Genomic DNA, 16,296 nt, shown 5'->3' with positions numbered 1-16,296 from the left:
CTCTAATAGCAGAAAACCAAAAATAGAAAAGCACACAATGGTCTGTTAACGATATTTATATATTTAAATATATAGAGGGAAGCTTGATAAGCTTAAGCTAGATAAGACTGACATATGTATATAAAAGTCAAATTGCCTTCAAGCATTCAGAATATAATTATGGTGTGATTGTGGTAGATGGAGCAGATGTTGTTGAGCTAGGAGAGGAAGTGGGTGTAGATGAGGGAGTGGGTGTAGATGAGGGAGTGGGTGTGGATGAGGGAGTGGGTGTAGATGAGGGAGTGGGTGTAGATGAGGGAGAGGGTGTAGATGACGTAGGGGGTGTAGACGAGGGAGTAGGCGTAGAGGTTGTAGTCGGTGTAGCAGGCGTAGTCGCAATCGCACCCAAGCTATTGGGGAAAATAGCTCGCTTGGCAAGGGGCTGGGCAGGGCTGCGTACGATTCGGATGAAGCCCTCTTCACCCCAAGTGTTGCCAAATGAGTTGAGGCATCGCCAATAGTCCAGATTGCTGGCCGCATCGTGTCCGTAGCCAACGACCACCAGGAACTGGGAACTGCTGGCCTGAGCCCGCACCGGGGGCACGTAGACGCCGCCGCTGTAGTGCATGAATCCAAAGGTCGCCGGATTGTATTCGACAATCACGGGCACTTCGCTGGCAACGTAGCGCATGAGCAGAGCATCGTCGCCGTCGGGAATGGTGCCGTAGGTATCCAGTTTGATAGGACTCGCCCCCATCTGGGGCAGGCACATGCCCTGCTGGTTTTGCTCCTTGTTCGCAGGATAGTCCGCCTCGTTTACCAAGAAGACTCCGGCCTGGCGCAGATAGTCGAAGGCGACTTGGGGCACCTGTGTGGTGCAGCCGTTGCCCATGCCGGCGCAATCGATCAGTGCCTGGGCGGAGTTGCTCAGGGGCATATTCTGTCCAACCTGAATGGCATTCAGTATTTGAATGGAGCGAGCCACTGCATAGGCCCAGCTGCTGCTGCAGACGGTGCCCTGATCCTGGGCATTCACCTGTAAGCCCCATTGGCTCAGCATGTCAAACTCAGCTGGCGCCACATCGACTGGTGTGAGGGGCGTTGTACTGCCTGATGTCGCGGGATAAACAGCCTGTGGCAAGCGTGCGGCAAACGTTATCAATCTAATATCAGAGAACTGATTCTCTTTCACTCGATAGCTGCTCGCCCCTCGATCAGCCAGCGCATTTTGCTGAGCTATCTGGTTCTTGTGATAGTTGTAGTAGTACTGGGCAGCATTTCTCTCCGCTACGGTGGCATAGGTTTTACCAAATTTTGCCTAAAATTGAAAAATTGTAGGTATTATACATATCATATATAATTAAAAGAAGTCAAAGTTCTTTTTGTAGCCAGCAATGATTCTTATTAAATATTTGTATTTTTTTTTTAATTTATGGTTCATTAATATTGTTAAACATTTCTAAATTCTTCAAAAATTATAAAAATTCTGCTAAGTATTATATACGAATATACATAGCTCTTGTTCTGGACGGACAGACTGAAAAGGAGTCGAAGATACTTTGCTTTGGCTTATTCACAAACTGTTTAAACCTTTTTTTTTTTTAATTTATACTTTGTAGGGATATACCACTTAAACATAACGACTCACCACATAGGCAGCGAAATCGGCAGCCTGAGTACCATGATTGATGGCATAGGCGCCAGAGAACACGACGAGACAGCAGAGCAAAAGCTTGAACATGTCGAATATATTGCAGAGACTAGTTAAGAATCGAGCATTGAACGTTGCTTTATATAGTCGCGCCCATCCATGCACTTTCTTTACGATTAGACAAGCAAATAATAGATAAACGGGGCTCCATAGCGCAAGAAATGTGCAAATAGATTTCTACATACGCGGCATTCAAATCATGACTATCATTCTTGGCTGTCTGCAAATGCCTAATTCGCACTTGTATCATTACGGTATACATATAAGTACCTGGTTGACGAGGCGTGGTCTGTTTACATGTCCCACTGCCATCGTAGGTTCTCATATCTCTGTTAATTTGAAATTTCCACTGGCCTAGTTCAATCTCGATTCCAAAAATTCTCTCGCTCTCGCTCTCTCTCTCTCTTTCACTGTCAATTATTGACCGAGATCGTAAATGTTGTAAGAGCTGACAATTGCTAAGGCAGTTAAGCAATCTATCCAGACATAGATCAAAGCCCGCAGTGCCTTTTTATTTTGTCAGTAAAATGATTTAAGATTGCCAAATATTCTTAGATATAAATCCATATTGACGCATATTGCTACATTTGGGTATCTTGCTTCTTCCAGCTCAACCTGATAATTATAAGACCGAGACTTTGACTGGCTGTTGCTAATTTCCCAGGTAAATCCCCTTTTATTGCTGGATTATGTATTCATTATATTGATATTCTGAAGATTTTCCATTCTCTTTTTAAGCTAATTAATTTTGAATAAATTTAAATTAATTTTTTTAGTTTCAATCAAATTTATTATATTTACTTGTAACTTGAAACTTGTAAATTTCTGAATGCCTATTAGACATGTTTATCAACATGAAATTAAATTTATGTATAGTCTGGACTATACGCCTACCAAACTGGTTCCATTTATTAACGCTTTTCTGTAGAAATGGAAGTGTAAGCTAAAATGTAAAAATATATATGTAATTAATATTAATAAATTAATAAATCATAAAAAAATGAGTAGATTTATAAAACAATCAATAATCAATTATTATTATATTTCAATCAATTATTATTATTATTTATTTAAACAAAATTAACTAAAACTTCTATATATATAGTCATTATTGTTATATTCATTAATATGAAATAAGAATTATGCCATCAAACCAATCATATATTTGCCATGCAATAATAATTTTTTTAAATTTAATTAAATAATTAAATTAATTTAGACTTCGTTGCTTCACCGTGAAACGCCTCACGGTTGTATTAATTTAGTTATTAATTATGTTATGCTGAAGAACTTATGAAAAGCAGAACGCCAATGTTAATCATAAAACCAAAATTGATTTTAGGCAATTATGATATTCATAATTTTATTAGCAAATATTCATGTCCTTAAGAAACTGACACTTCAGAGCTTAAACAAAATTTACCCATATTATGTTTGAATCTTCGATTCTTCGACTATTTAGTCTGCTACTAAAAACCAGTTACAACAAATATGCTCGATGGGAAAGAGTAAGCTGCTCAAATCAAAAGTTTGAAGCGAGACGGAAAATTTTAGTAGAAATTTTATCATGAACTTTGGGCTTCTGCTAACAAAGTTGTTGTTTTTTTTTTTTGTTTTAGTTTTTGTATTGATGGCCAAAACATGGCCTAAAAAACCGAAGAACCGTTTGTCCAAGATGAGCCTACGCTTTTTAGGAATACGTTTTGGGTAATCCGTCTTAAAACTGAACTGATTCGCAAGAACATGCTAAGGCCAAAAGATCTATAACAAAGCATGTGTATGCTAATCGTCAAGAATAATTTATTCATTTTCCTCAAAGTACACCATAAATTCCACATCTGGTCAAGAACTCACATAAATTAATACAAATTATGTTTGATGTCTCTACGTCAGTTACAAATTTTGTATATTTGTTTGTTTTTTTTTTTTTTTTTTTTGTTGCTTCAGTACTAAAAACATTTTACACTTAATACGCTTAGTAGGTGACCAGTTCCAGTGAATAAATTGAATCTCGGGTGTGTTTCTCACACACTGTATAGGAAATTGGAAGATGATGCTTGGACTTATGCTGAGCAGGTTTTTGAATTTCGTCTTCGGATTTATGGTCAAAGCCAGGGCCTATAAAATGGAAACGCCTATCGCCACCGCGCGTTAATACGTGTGCAGCGGTCGAGGCAGCAGCATCTCTATATAAGATCTTCATACCAAAAGAGGTGCACAGCCGAAAGCCAACAATAGCGGATATAAAACATAATTACAACAAAAGGTGATTAGTGTGCAGCTGCTTCATATGGATTATAAGTGTTTGCTTGTGTATGTGTGCGTGTGCTGAAAATAATTTATTAGTTATTAATACTGTTTGAGGTTTTGCAATAATTTAAAAGATCCCCGTGTTCTCATCTGCGATGACTCAGCGCCTTTCACCCGCATCAGAAACCTATGAAATGTTATTATTTGAACCATCGAAAGTGAAATTAATATGCATGACAAACAGTTGTCTTTGTTTTTGTTTTCAACGTAATTTCCCTGCCAAGAGCAGAAAAGAGAGATACGAATCGAACGCGAAACCATCTGCTAATTTTGTGTATATATTAAAATAAAATAAATCGAATCACATCAATGTAAGCAAGCATCCAAAACATAATGGAAACCTTTAAAATTGTAGTTCAACATTGCACGCGATGATACCAAAAATGAGGCAAACCAAATAGACCAAGTCGAACTGTGTATTGTGAAACCAGCAACTCCGGTGTAATAAATTAAGAAAATAAAGATTAAAATAATATTTCACTCGACAAAAAACGCTTTGGATATAAAACTTATCTCAACTAATTGTCTGCTATCAAGTGTCGAAATGTTTATTACTCTGTTTGCTTATCTGTTCTTAGAATTCACGCGATACAATTCCAAAGACTTCCCACATTTGTTTTGACTGCGATAAACATGATGACTTTGCAGAGAGTGCATCAATTTTGCTAGAGTAATTTCTAGATGGATACACCTGCCCATCCATAACTGTTATCTAATCGTTTTCACTTTTGCATCATCGAACTCTCGATCATCTCTCGCCATTTCGCCGTTTAGATGAGGATGTGCAAAGTGCAGACGCTGCAGCTGCTGCTACTGTTCGCCTGCCTAAATGCTGTGTCATTGCAGACACTGCAATTATTTCCCAAGCTCACGAAAGTCACCAACTTCGATGACTTTCTGCGGCAAACGGGAAAGATCTACTTAGACGCAAATGAGCGCGAGTTCCGCAAGAGCATCTTTCTCAAGACGAAGACAATTGTCGATCTATCCAACATTTATGTGACCAGCTATACCCTCACCATCAACGTATTCTCCGATATGACAACGAAGGAGACAAGCCCACTGCTCGGCTCTAAGCGCACGGCCATTGGCGAGTAAGTAATACATAGATACAATACGAAGATGCATAGATACATAGATATATAGATATATAGATATATAGATATATAGATATATAGATATATAGATATATAGATATATAGATATATAGATATATAGATATATAGATATATGGATATATAGATATATAGTAGCATTAACAGATACGCACATCACTATTAAACATTCACACTTTCAACTTTCCTCTTAATTCCAGGGAATTAATTGCAACCCATATTAGCTTTTTGCCCGGCCGAATGCAGTCAAAGTCTCTGCCAGAATCTTTTGATTGGCGTGAGAAGGGAGGCGTTACTCCGCCCGGCTCACAGGGGCCGTGCGGCTCGTGCTGGGCGTTTGCGACGATAAGTGCACTCGAGGGTCACTTGTTCCGGCGAACGGGAGTGCTCGTGCCGCTGTCGCAGCAGAACCTGGTGGACTGCGCCGACGCCTATGGTACCGAAGGCTGCGACGGCGGCTTCCAGGACTATGGCTTCGAGTATATACGAGATCACGGAGTTACGCTGGCCAATAAGTATCCGTACGAGCAGTCCGAAAATATGGTTTGCCGGCAGAACGAGACGGCTGGCGCACCTCCACGTGACAGCATAGTCAAGGTGCGCGACTATGCGAGCATCCCGCCAGGCGATCAGGATTTAATGATGCAAATCATTGCCACGCTGGGTCCGCTGGCCTGTTCCATGAACGGATCCCCCGTATCCTTCCAGCAATACAAGTCCGGCATTTACGACGACCCGGAGTGCAACAATGACGAGGTCAATCACTCCGTCACTGTTGTTGGCTACGGCAGCGAAAACGGACGTGACTATTGGATTGTCAAGAACTCATATTCACAGAACTGGGGCGAGGCTGGATTCTTCCGACTAGCGCGCAATCCCAGCAATTTCTGTGGCATTGCCAGCGAGTGCAGCTACCCCATACTGTAGATACATATACACACATACATCCAATCTCCATCTCCTTTGCCTCACTCTCTTTTAAGTATTTGATTTTCATTTGTCTATTGTTTATTTTTTGTTACCATAGTTTGTAGAAAAAATTATATGAATGAAAATAAAAGATAATGACAAATTTGAAAATCTATTTGCGTTAAATTTACTAAACATTATTATGTAGTCATGGAAATGGGACGGTAGTTATTTGATAAACACATCTGACATCAGCCGTCGACCTTGATCTTGAGATAATAGTGAGATTTGTAAATCCTCAGATATACAGCTGATATTTGTTCAGACCAAATAAGGATTGTTAATTAAGATAAGAATATATTTTCAATGAGCATACGAGCACGATATAACCTCTATCAGTCAGGGACAGCAGGACAAACTTATCAAAATTTCCTGCTCGAATGCTCAAGTCAATGCGAATCCGTAAAATGATGCCTCTGAATAGACGTCAACATGATGGCCAAATTTAAGACGTGCTTCACATACATAGCATGATTTATGGTTAAACGTAACAAATCAGATTGGTTTTTAAAAATATGTGTCATAATTTATTGAATGGTTTCATTTTGCTTTCCATTGGTTTTTAGTTGGGATTGGTTTTATTACATTATTGTTCGCTGATTTTTAAACAAGTACATTCATATTTTTGCCTCGTTTTGTACCGATTACACATAATATGACATTATTAATAGTATTTTCTCTCAACCTGTGTCCGAATGCATAAATTTGTTTTAATTATTTAACGTTCACGATTTCTACATGATTAATTTATATAAATTTTTACTGCGAATCAGTGTCTGGATTTTGTTTTTCGTGTTTTTGGCTGTTAATAGAGTTTTACATGAACTGCTTTTGGTTATTTTCCTTTCTTGTTTTGTTTAAGTGTTTTATTAATTTATATTAGTTTTGCTTTAGCCGTTTGCACATACAACATACATATACATACAGCTGGCTTACACAAGTTACATATACAATACATAAATATATAATATATATATTTTGTTTTGTTTAACAAACTCTCTCATAGTGTATCATAATTAGATGCTGCTCTAAACAAACATTTATGTTTAATTATTGAAATATGTTTACATTCATTGATATTGATTAATTTCCAATTGTATAGCGTGAATATATATTTGTTTCCATTGCACTATACAATTCTTATGTGGGTTAACAATTCTCTGGGGTCAAAAATGCGCTCTCAATTCATATTTACTTTTTCAAAAATTTCTCTAATAAATAATTACAATTATAATAAGTTTGTCATTAAAAACAAATATTGAATATTACTTTCATTTAGTATATTTGATATTCCACACTTTTCTTTGACATTGATGCAAAACCCGAAATGAATTAAATATTCTTGTTTTTGTTTTTGCTAATAATAATACTAAATTATTTGAGATTGTTTCTAATTGAGTTTATTGTTATTTTCATTTTTGTTAAATACTGATATTTAAGAGCTTGTTGCCTACTAAATATTAGTTGGGTGAGTTATTTTTTGGGGCTCACTTCTCACACAAACACTATTTGAAAAACTCGACAAACAGATTTGTAAAATTTGTAAATATTTGCAATACCCCATGGAGCCGTTATAGAATTTTCCATTTAACAAATTTTAGCTGTAATTCAATTTTAGAATTTTTTACATTTTGGCGTTGTGTTTTATTGTTTTCTCATATATATTAATATATATTTTTATATAATTATATTCGCTAAGTTTCAAGCAACCCTGGCCACAGGTCCTGCTTCTGCTCCTGCTCCTGCGCTTTCAATAGGACTAGAGCTGAAGAAAGAGTTAAGTGTGTAAAAATGCGCATGCATGCTTCTCCGGGTTGGATTTGGTTGTAAAATGGATATGTTTTGAGCAGCTCTTCTGATGTCTGCTAGTTAACTAGTGTGTGGGTTCAATTACTATATCGTTTAACTGCTGGCGCGTGTAAATTTGTCTAAAAACATTTTCGCATACGCTTATGAAGCCAAATCCAAAGCTGAGCGGGACGCAGGGGCCAGGGTCTTGCACAAGAAATGTTAATACTAAATAACTAACAACGATTAAAGCATAAGTAATTGTATATATGCATATGTATATATATATAGATATACATACATACAGTATTTAGCATAATATTATATGTATATAGTCGTATATATACGTATATATATATATTGCAACAAATTTTCACTACAAAAACTGCACACACACAACTTAGGGGCTAGCTTATAAATTATTATCATTAATATTATTCTGTATAAGGATAGGGCGATTAACTGAGCAGTTGGGCTTTCTGCTTACGCTTATTCCCTGCCAAAGCAATTGGTGTTGCTGCTGCTGTTGTTTGTTGTTGTTGTTGTTGTTGTTCGTATATGCTTGACATCGGTGTATTAAGTTAAGCCAACTTTGTGTACTAGATATATAGTTGCAGTTGGTGTAAAAATTGTATTTGCCATTAGCACTACCAAAAAATGTGTGTGTCGACAACGGAGACGTGGCACAACTAGCTAAGAGATACGCTTAGTAGGTGGGTTGCTGATACTCCATGCCCGACTGTTGCTCCATGCCTGAAAGAGAAGCTATTCGATTAACAATATTCTATGATAATCAATATACAGAATATAGCCTACCCTGCTGAGGCTGACCGAATGGCGAGGCGCTATACTGCTCATTGTCGTTGTCCATGGAGTAGCTGTAGGCCTGCTGGTGCACCACATTGGCCGGGTCTGTCTCAAAGGCCGAGGTGAACTCATCGCCGGCGCCAATCAGGAAGCGTTTGTAGGCCATAAATGCGCACAGAGCCTGCAGGAGTTGGCACACGAGATTAGTTCAAGCAACTGGTTAAGTGACGCCACAACTCACCCAGCTAAAGATGTTGAAGAAACAAAACACAATGGCCGTCTTCATGCTGCCGGCGCCAATGCCTTGGGGAGGCATGGGTGCTGCGCTCCACTGAGACCACAAGTAGAAGAATGCAATGAAATACAAGAAGGCCCAAGCAGCTGCACAAGGAGACATATAAATGTTACCAAACCAACTAAAACATCTTAAAGAGTATGGTGGGACGCACCTGAGAATGCCATGTCCCCCATAACATAACGCTTTCTGCTCTTCACCGAAGACATGCGCTCGAACATGAACTCGCCGCCAATGAAGTACATGGAGGCGAGAAATCCGAAGATGCCAATGGTATTGCCATATTTGCAGGCCATGCCATCGTTGTTGTACAAGCACATTTCCTTGCCATCCTTTTCGACCCAGCCCTCGGAGGATATGCAGCCAAAGACCACGATAGAGAACACCTGACAAGAGTTAACACACAAAAAAAAAGTCACATTTGTTATTATTGAAGAAAGATTGTAATACGATCCGATACGCACAGTGCGTAAAGAAATATACATATGTATGTATATATGTTTATGTATTTGTATTGATTTTAAAGAGCAGGTGCAATAAACCAGAAGTTCAAGTACACTCACACACACACGTAAGGAGATAGAGAAAGAGAGAGAGAGAGAGAGAGATACGTATTTAGGTTTGTGACCCAATTTCAAGTGAAGGCCAAGTTTAGCGAGCATAAGCAGCGCCTGGGGATAGGCAATGCCAACTGCAATAACAAAGCAGGTCCTTGGCTAAACTTGGCCAACTGACAGAAGCCCCCCACCACCCGTCCACAACTGTCTTGTTTTGTGTTATTCTTGTATAAATGTAGCTTACAAGTGTGTGTGTGAGTGTGTGTGTAAGCCTCTGTCAGCACAAATTGCTATTAAATGTAAACGAAAGCAAACTCATGCTTCTAAATGACTATTAACTGTTCTATCCTCAGTTGCCAATGGCCGCTATGACGCACACGCTGGCCATTACACATGGCTATTGTTGTTGTTGGCCATTGATGGCCTTTATTTCAAATTTTCATAGTCGTGCGACTTTTAGTGCCAGTTGCACAGCTGTGTCTCTCGTCATTGTTAATTGTTTCAATTCTATTGACTTGCAAACAAAATTAAATTTTAATCAATTCCCATGAGAAAAAATATATATGAAACACATATTATATATATGTGTGTGTGTTTATGCATATAAATTTAAATTGATCGCATTTTTAAAAAGGAACTGCAAATAAAAATTTGCTTTTACTGGTAGTTAAAATTCTATGCCATTTGGGATTCTCTGCATAACTTTACAAAGCAACCTCGCTTATATCCTGCGTACACACACATGTGTGTGTGTGTGTGTGTGTGTGTGTGTTTGTGTGCGTGAGCTTTATTTAACTTACCCAGCAGAGGGCGCGTATGACTACTTGAGGCTTCATGGCAAACGTTACCGGATCGAAGGCGCCACCCGCCTTGCCACCGCCATAGGCGCCACCAGCATTAATGTTGAGTATTTGATTGAGCACATCCATTTCGAACGCCTAACACTTGCTTTTATATATAAATATGTATATGGATATTTCTAAGTGTAAATTTGTAAATTTATATATAATTTTCTTTTTCTTTTTCGAAAGCTGCGCAAACTTTATTCAGTCGTAAGTATTTCCTTCTTCTTTTTTTTTGCGTTTTTCACGTCTTGTTGTGAAAAATCGAATGCTTCTTACTATGCCAGCTCAAGGGCAAAGCGGGGGCGTCTTGGTCGTGGCGTTTGCTAGTATATGTGCGACTGTCCGTATACACACTAGCTGAGTATGAGTGTGTGTGTGTGTGTATGCAATTATAGATTACAGCACAATGGAAATAACTCAGCGCTGTATGGCAATGGTTATGGCTGTGCTCACGTATTCCTGGCTTTTGAGTCACACGCGCGCGCCAAAGCCGCAAAGAATCGCAACTGTTATTTGAAATTCACACAAACGAACGACACGCAGACAAATTAGATTTTATTTATCATGCATAATTAATAAATATTCCACACGAAATTCAAGGGCCCGATTTTCACTTTTACTTTTCTCACACAACGGCCAACGCGCAGGACTAACAGTAAACTGACTGTAACGTCCTGTATTCGCTCTCAGTGTGATTATGTGCAATGGGCTTGTGTGTGTGCGTGCGTGTGCTTGTGTGTGTGGGTGAGTTAATCTAACTGCTAAACGCTAAGTGTGGCGCCTTTATCGATAGATTCTAAACTATCGGTATTCAGCTGCTACTCGAATACTACAAGCAAACTAATTAACATTTTGCAGCACTGGTCAATTCAAATGCGAATTGGCGCTCCAAATTATTCATCAATTTGGCAGAGTTACTTATGAGTTTTAACTCTTTCAATTTCTGTATTAATAAAATTCCAAGTGTATAAAATTTATTGTCAATGCATTGCCCGTTTTTATGCCAAAAGTTAAAGAAAAAGGGAGCAAAGGAATCTCATCATTCTCCTTCCGGTTCTGCGCACCATCAGCGAAATTGGTTGGGCGAACTGGTCTTCAGTTGCTTGGAAACTGTGCCATTAGATCCGATTGCAACTCCATACTATAATAAATATACCTGCAATTTAAGCAACACTTCAAGACCTGTTCTGCCCAGCTGGCTGAAAGGGCCACAACAGCGAAAATTAAAAAAAAATGACGTCAAGCAGGTGTACAACTATGTCAAATCTCTCAATCTTATACCACTTGATCAACAAGGTTCGCAAACAGAGGGTGAAAAATATATGGATAAGAAAAAAGAGATACAACGAGCATACCGAATTATTCCGCCCTTCTCAAAGCAAAACAAAGCAACGAAAATCGGCAAAAGTCCAAATGTTGATGATAATTTTGCATATAAGAAGAAAAATTTACAGCCTTTCTCGAAGCATACTTCACAAGATAAAACTGAGGATTCGAAGTCAAGCTCCAGCTCAAATTCAAAACATGGAAAATTCAAAAATATCGTGAGAGAACTACGGCAAATGAAAGCAAATAAGCCAGAACGTTTATACTATAAGCCTTTTTCAATCTACAAAGTTAGGCAATTAAGAGATAAAGAAGCTGAATATAAACATTATCAACGTAATTCAAACCAGAGAAAAAAAAAGGCCAATCTAGAAGAACTAAAACTTTTAAAGCTATGCGATTCGCAAACTTTTCCAAGGTCAAATAAAGACAAAAAGAATCTGAAGACGAAGACAAAGTCGACGCCGATGCCGACGCCGACGCCGAAGCCTACAGAAGTTTTTCATAATAAACAGAAGGAGGGCATGAATATGAAGAAAAAAAATAATAAGGATAAGGATAATTCGGCAAGTACCGAGGTACAAGCAAAAATCAAGCAATCTAGTTCTAAAACAAGTCAAAGTACGAAAACGAAGATAAAGTTTATGATTGAATCAAAATCAAATACGATAAATATTAAGAAAAATAGACACAAAGCGAAGAACATTCAACCCAAGTTACAAAATTTGTCGCAGGATAAAAGCTCAGTTGAGCCGAGGAAACCAACTCATAATGTTCCATCATCCAATAAAAATAAGAAGAAAAGTAAGCATAAACTATTTCATTTAGATATAGCAGTACTTCTAACCAAAGGGCCTAAGAAAAAGCATAGACCGAAGAAAACAAATTTAAGCCAACCGGCTTCTCAGACTCCAAAAGGTTTTCCAATAAAGCAGAATAATAAAATGAAGGAACGAAAGAAAAATCATTTGAATAAGTTAGCAGCACAGGCGGCAAGAAACTTTCTCGTAAGGAAGACCAATAAAAGTCATAAAATAAAACTAAATAATTTAGATAATGCAGCTATTAAGGTGCCAGAAAACCACCCCAAAAAGGAGACCAATGAAAAGCATAAAAGAAAATTAAATGATGCGGCTCCTAAGAGACCAAAGAAGAAGACCAATATAATGCAAAGAATGTATGGAAATAGTTTGAACTTTACGGACCAGGAGTTGCTCAGGAAGTTAAATCATTTAAGAAGGTTAGCTAAATTGGAGGCAGCAAATTCTGCGATGAAAAAGGCAGATAAGACAAATGAAATGAATGTCGAGGATGCGACTACTGAGCTGCCACAGATGGACCCTATAAAGGCGACCAGTAATAGACATGAAATTCGAGAGAAGAATGTCGATGATGTAGCTACTAAACTGCCAATAAAAGAGGTCAATAAAATGGGTAAGAAGAAGAAGACAGATAAAACCAATCAAGTCCAGTTAAACGAAACGAAACAGCAGACTTCAATGCATGAGATAAAACTTAGAGATCAGCTCAGATACAAGGAGTATTTAAAGAAACTGAAAGCTTACGATAACGATACAAGTGGACTGCCCTCGAATGCAATCAGTGGTCTTTCGCTTGCCATCAGTGGGTCATTAAAGTCGATGGTCCTTTCCAATGCTAGTAGAAGTACGGCTAAGCTTGTGCATGAGCCAAAATACGCTATTTCACTCTATGGACCACTTCCAAACATTGGAGACGAAGGATCAATTAAAGTATCCTCCGTACCCAAGATGAAAACTTTGAATGTTGGTGTACCAGGTGCTTACGAATTTCGAAATCTCTCCCAATTTAACCGGCATTTAAACAAGAGCAGAAGCAGAAGTAAATGTATGAAAGGGAGCCTCCAGGACGAGCCTATTAATGCGACGAACGAGCCTGTAAATTCGACAGAAGAGTCACGCTTCCATGTCCCTCAAGCTAAGCACAAACAAAACTACGAAAAGAGTCGTTCGCAGCTAGAATCTCATATAAGAGAACTGCTGAAAATCGTTGAAAGTCGCGACGATTTGCCGGCGAAGAAAACACCCCGCAACTTTGTGCTTGAGGCCCAAACGAAGTCTTGGCCAACCAAACGATCAAACGATCGAATCAAGAAACCAGTCAAGAGAAACAAGAGATTCGAAATATCCACAAAGCTGGAAAAAATATATGTTCCCGAGAGTACGAAGCCAATTTTCGTGCGACGTTACTGCAGAAAGCCGCTGCCGACGCCGCCGCCGCCGACAGCAGAGTGGCCAGATTTAGAGACCGCGAAGCGTCCATGTGAGAACTGCCAGACTTTTGACCTGAGCAGGGCGGAAGACGACCCGCCGCTCATCAGAGAGATGAAGGCCGCATGGAACAAAATACAGCTAAGGAACTACTATCGTTTCATTATACGACGCAACGAACGGGAAAGCAAGGGGCTAACTCAGTGCGGGAATAAATGCTCGCACAATCATTGTAGTCATATAATCTGTTCGTGAATGTATAAATATTATATATACACATATATATAGACTTTGGATAGTATTGGTTGGCTGACAGTTGATCTGTGAGCACATTATAAATGTGGTCATAGCTCAACTGACAATCGACCAATTCGTCCTTACCAAGTGTATATGTATATGTATATGAATATGTATAGCATAAGTAATATATACAAATGTGTATGTATAAATGTATATTTATATATATTGCTTATATTGCATATAATCTGTTTTTAAAATTATTTAACGTGTATTTTATTTGCGTATAAACAACAGGATCGACTTTATAAATGCATTACTGGCTTTTAATTGGATAATCTGAATTCTCCCATCTATTCGTTCTTGAAGTTGGCCGGGCGTTTCTCGACGAAGGCTTGCATGCCCTCTTTACGATCAGCCTATGAATGGAAACGGAAAAAAACAAATGTTTATATTAAATTTCAAGTGTTACGCAATCAGTCTGTCCGCTTACCGTCGAGAATGTGGCATGGAAGGTGCGACGCTCAAACTTGAGGCCCTCTTGCAGAGTGGTTTCGTAGGCAGTATTGACTGCCTCCTTGCACAGTTGCACAATCAGACTGGAGTGTGTGCCGATTTTCTCGCCGAGCTTGATGGCCTCGCTGACCAGTTGATCGGCTGGCACAACCTTGCTGACCAGACCGACCTTCTCAGCCTCTTGGGCGTTTATCATGTTGCCGGTGAGGCACATTTCCATGGCCTTTGACTTGCCCACCACGCGGGTCAAGCGCTGAGTGCCACCTGCTCCGGGAATGGTGCCCAATGCGATTTCTGGCTGACCAAACTTGGCCTTCTCGCCGGCATAGATGATGTCACACATCATGGCCAGCTCGCAGCCACCGCCAAGGGCGTAACCATTGACAGCCGCAATGATTGGCTTCTGGGTGCGGGCCACCTCAGTCCAGTCGTTCAGGAAGTTGCCTTGAATGCACTGCGAGTATGTGTTGGGTGCCATTTCCTTGATGTCAGCGCCAGCGGCAAAGGCCTTCTCGCTGCCAGTCAAAACAATGGCGGCGATGTTGCTGTCCTTGCCGTATCCCTTCAGGGCTGTGGACAGCTCCTTCATGAGACCGTTGCACAAAGCATTCAATGCCTTGGGGCGGTTCAACGTGATAACAGCAACATTTTTCTTCTCTCCCGTCACTTCGGTCTTAATGAATTCCCAGTTAGCAGCTGCAGAGTGAAAGAGAAGGCAAACCAATTGATATCAGACAAGTTACGTAATCATTGTTTTTTTTTTTTTTTTTCTTGTCCACAGCTTATGGAAAGTAGTGGGCAATGAAATAGATGGGCCATAGTTCTAATTAACAGGTTCTGACAACGTGGACTTTGTACTTCATCTGACTTTGTGGGTGGAATATACTCACAGGTGCTACTGAAACGAACCGCCACTTGTGGCTGACGGGCGGCGGCCTGGACCAAAGTTTGTGCACGCACAGTAAACAGTTTTGCAATGTTGGCCATTTTAACACCTGTTTTGCATATAACAAAGTTTATTTGCTATGATCAGTGAATATATGTAGATCTCACTATATGATACTTACGGTGTGAATGCTGGAACAGGAGTGTGTCGTATGTAGCGATCGTGCGATGCTTTCTGCGGACTGGAAAGCGGCGATGGGCTTAGAACTCACGCAGAAATAATCGAAATTCGTTCCAGTCTTCTCGTAAATACCACTATCCACAGAATAAATACGACACATGTATGGATGTCTGTCCATCTTAGGCTTACAATGGCCTGATTAGGCTAAATAGCACTAATAATGTTGTAGCTCTTGATACAATTTATAAACGAGTTAAGGTGTAACCACACATTTGTTTAATCTTTGACAATTGAAAGAAATACCTGGAGCCTTTATAAGTAAATGTTTTGTTTTGATATTTCAATTAAAACATAATTTGTGGCTATCGATATATTGTGGCGATATTGTTCAGGTAAATTTGTACTCGATACTTTGTGGCTTACAACTTGACTGAGCTGTTAATTTTCAAATATTTAAATTTGCAATATATTTATGTTTAACATTGAAAATTGTTTATAACGAACGCAATTTAATTATAATAGTCCT

General features: G+C 39.1%; 4 protein-coding genes across 6 annotated transcripts; 1 reads left to right on the top strand and 3 right to left on the bottom strand.

The window, feature by feature from the left end:
• Positions 1–40: 40 nt before the first annotated feature.
• Positions 41–1,769, bottom strand: LOC108652849 (uncharacterized). Of its 2 annotated transcripts, XM_089262393.1 has the most exons (3): positions 1,628–1,769; positions 340–1,297; positions 41–249 (listed from the first exon to the last, which is right to left on the bottom strand). In XM_089262393.1, the coding sequence occupies exons 1-3, from the start codon at positions 1,718–1,720 to the stop codon at positions 158–160; spliced, it is 1,143 nt and encodes a 380-aa protein (XP_089118519.1). In that variant the 5' UTR covers positions 1,721–1,769; the 3' UTR covers positions 41–157. The 2 variants fall into 2 exon arrangements, with proteins under 2 accessions (XP_089118519.1, XP_089118518.1); XM_089262392.1 differs by having other exon boundaries at positions 41–1,297.
• Positions 1,770–3,636: 1,867 nt separating this feature from the next.
• Positions 3,637–6,195, top strand: CtsL2 (Cathepsin L2). The gene is made up of 3 exons (XM_018105727.3): positions 3,637–3,956; positions 4,775–5,094; positions 5,316–6,195. Exons 2-3 carry the CDS (start codon positions 4,775–4,777, stop codon positions 6,040–6,042), a joined length of 1,047 nt encoding a protein of 348 aa, XP_017961216.1. The 5' UTR covers positions 3,637–3,956; the 3' UTR covers positions 6,043–6,195.
• A 389-nt stretch (positions 6,196–6,584) lies between these two features.
• On the bottom strand, positions 6,585–11,131 carry Syngr (synaptogyrin). Of its 2 annotated transcripts, none has more exons than XM_089262397.1 (5): positions 10,332–11,131; positions 9,129–9,360; positions 8,921–9,060; positions 8,689–8,860; positions 6,585–8,637 (listed from the first exon to the last, which is right to left on the bottom strand). In XM_089262397.1, the coding sequence occupies exons 1-5, from the start codon at positions 10,458–10,460 to the stop codon at positions 8,579–8,581; spliced, it is 732 nt and encodes a 243-aa protein (XP_089118523.1). In that variant the 5' UTR covers positions 10,461–11,131; the 3' UTR covers positions 6,585–8,578. The 2 variants fall into 2 exon arrangements, with proteins under 2 accessions (XP_089118523.1, XP_017961210.1); XM_018105721.3 differs by having other exon boundaries at positions 6,585–8,625; positions 10,332–11,128.
• Positions 11,132–14,439: 3,308 nt separating this feature from the next.
• On the bottom strand, positions 14,440–15,895 carry Echs1 (Enoyl-CoA hydratase, short chain 1). Its single transcript, XM_030391263.2, has 4 exons — positions 15,772–15,895; positions 15,595–15,699; positions 14,682–15,400; positions 14,440–14,607 (listed from the first exon to the last, which is right to left on the bottom strand). The coding sequence occupies exons 2-4, from the start codon at positions 15,689–15,691 to the stop codon at positions 14,542–14,544; spliced, it is 882 nt and encodes a 293-aa protein (XP_030247123.1). The 5' UTR covers positions 15,692–15,699; positions 15,772–15,895; the 3' UTR covers positions 14,440–14,541.
• Positions 15,896–16,296: the final 401 nt, after the last annotated feature.

The sequence above is a fragment of the Drosophila navojoa genome, chromosome 5, assembly GCF_054131105.1.
Source record: "Drosophila navojoa isolate 15081-1374.11 chromosome 5, UAZ_NAV_1.0, whole genome shotgun sequence".
Classification (NCBI taxonomy): domain Eukaryota; kingdom Metazoa; phylum Arthropoda; class Insecta; order Diptera; family Drosophilidae; genus Drosophila; species Drosophila navojoa.
The sequence above is the reverse complement of the archived record's forward strand: the minus strand, read 5'-3'. Positions and strand labels throughout refer to the sequence as shown.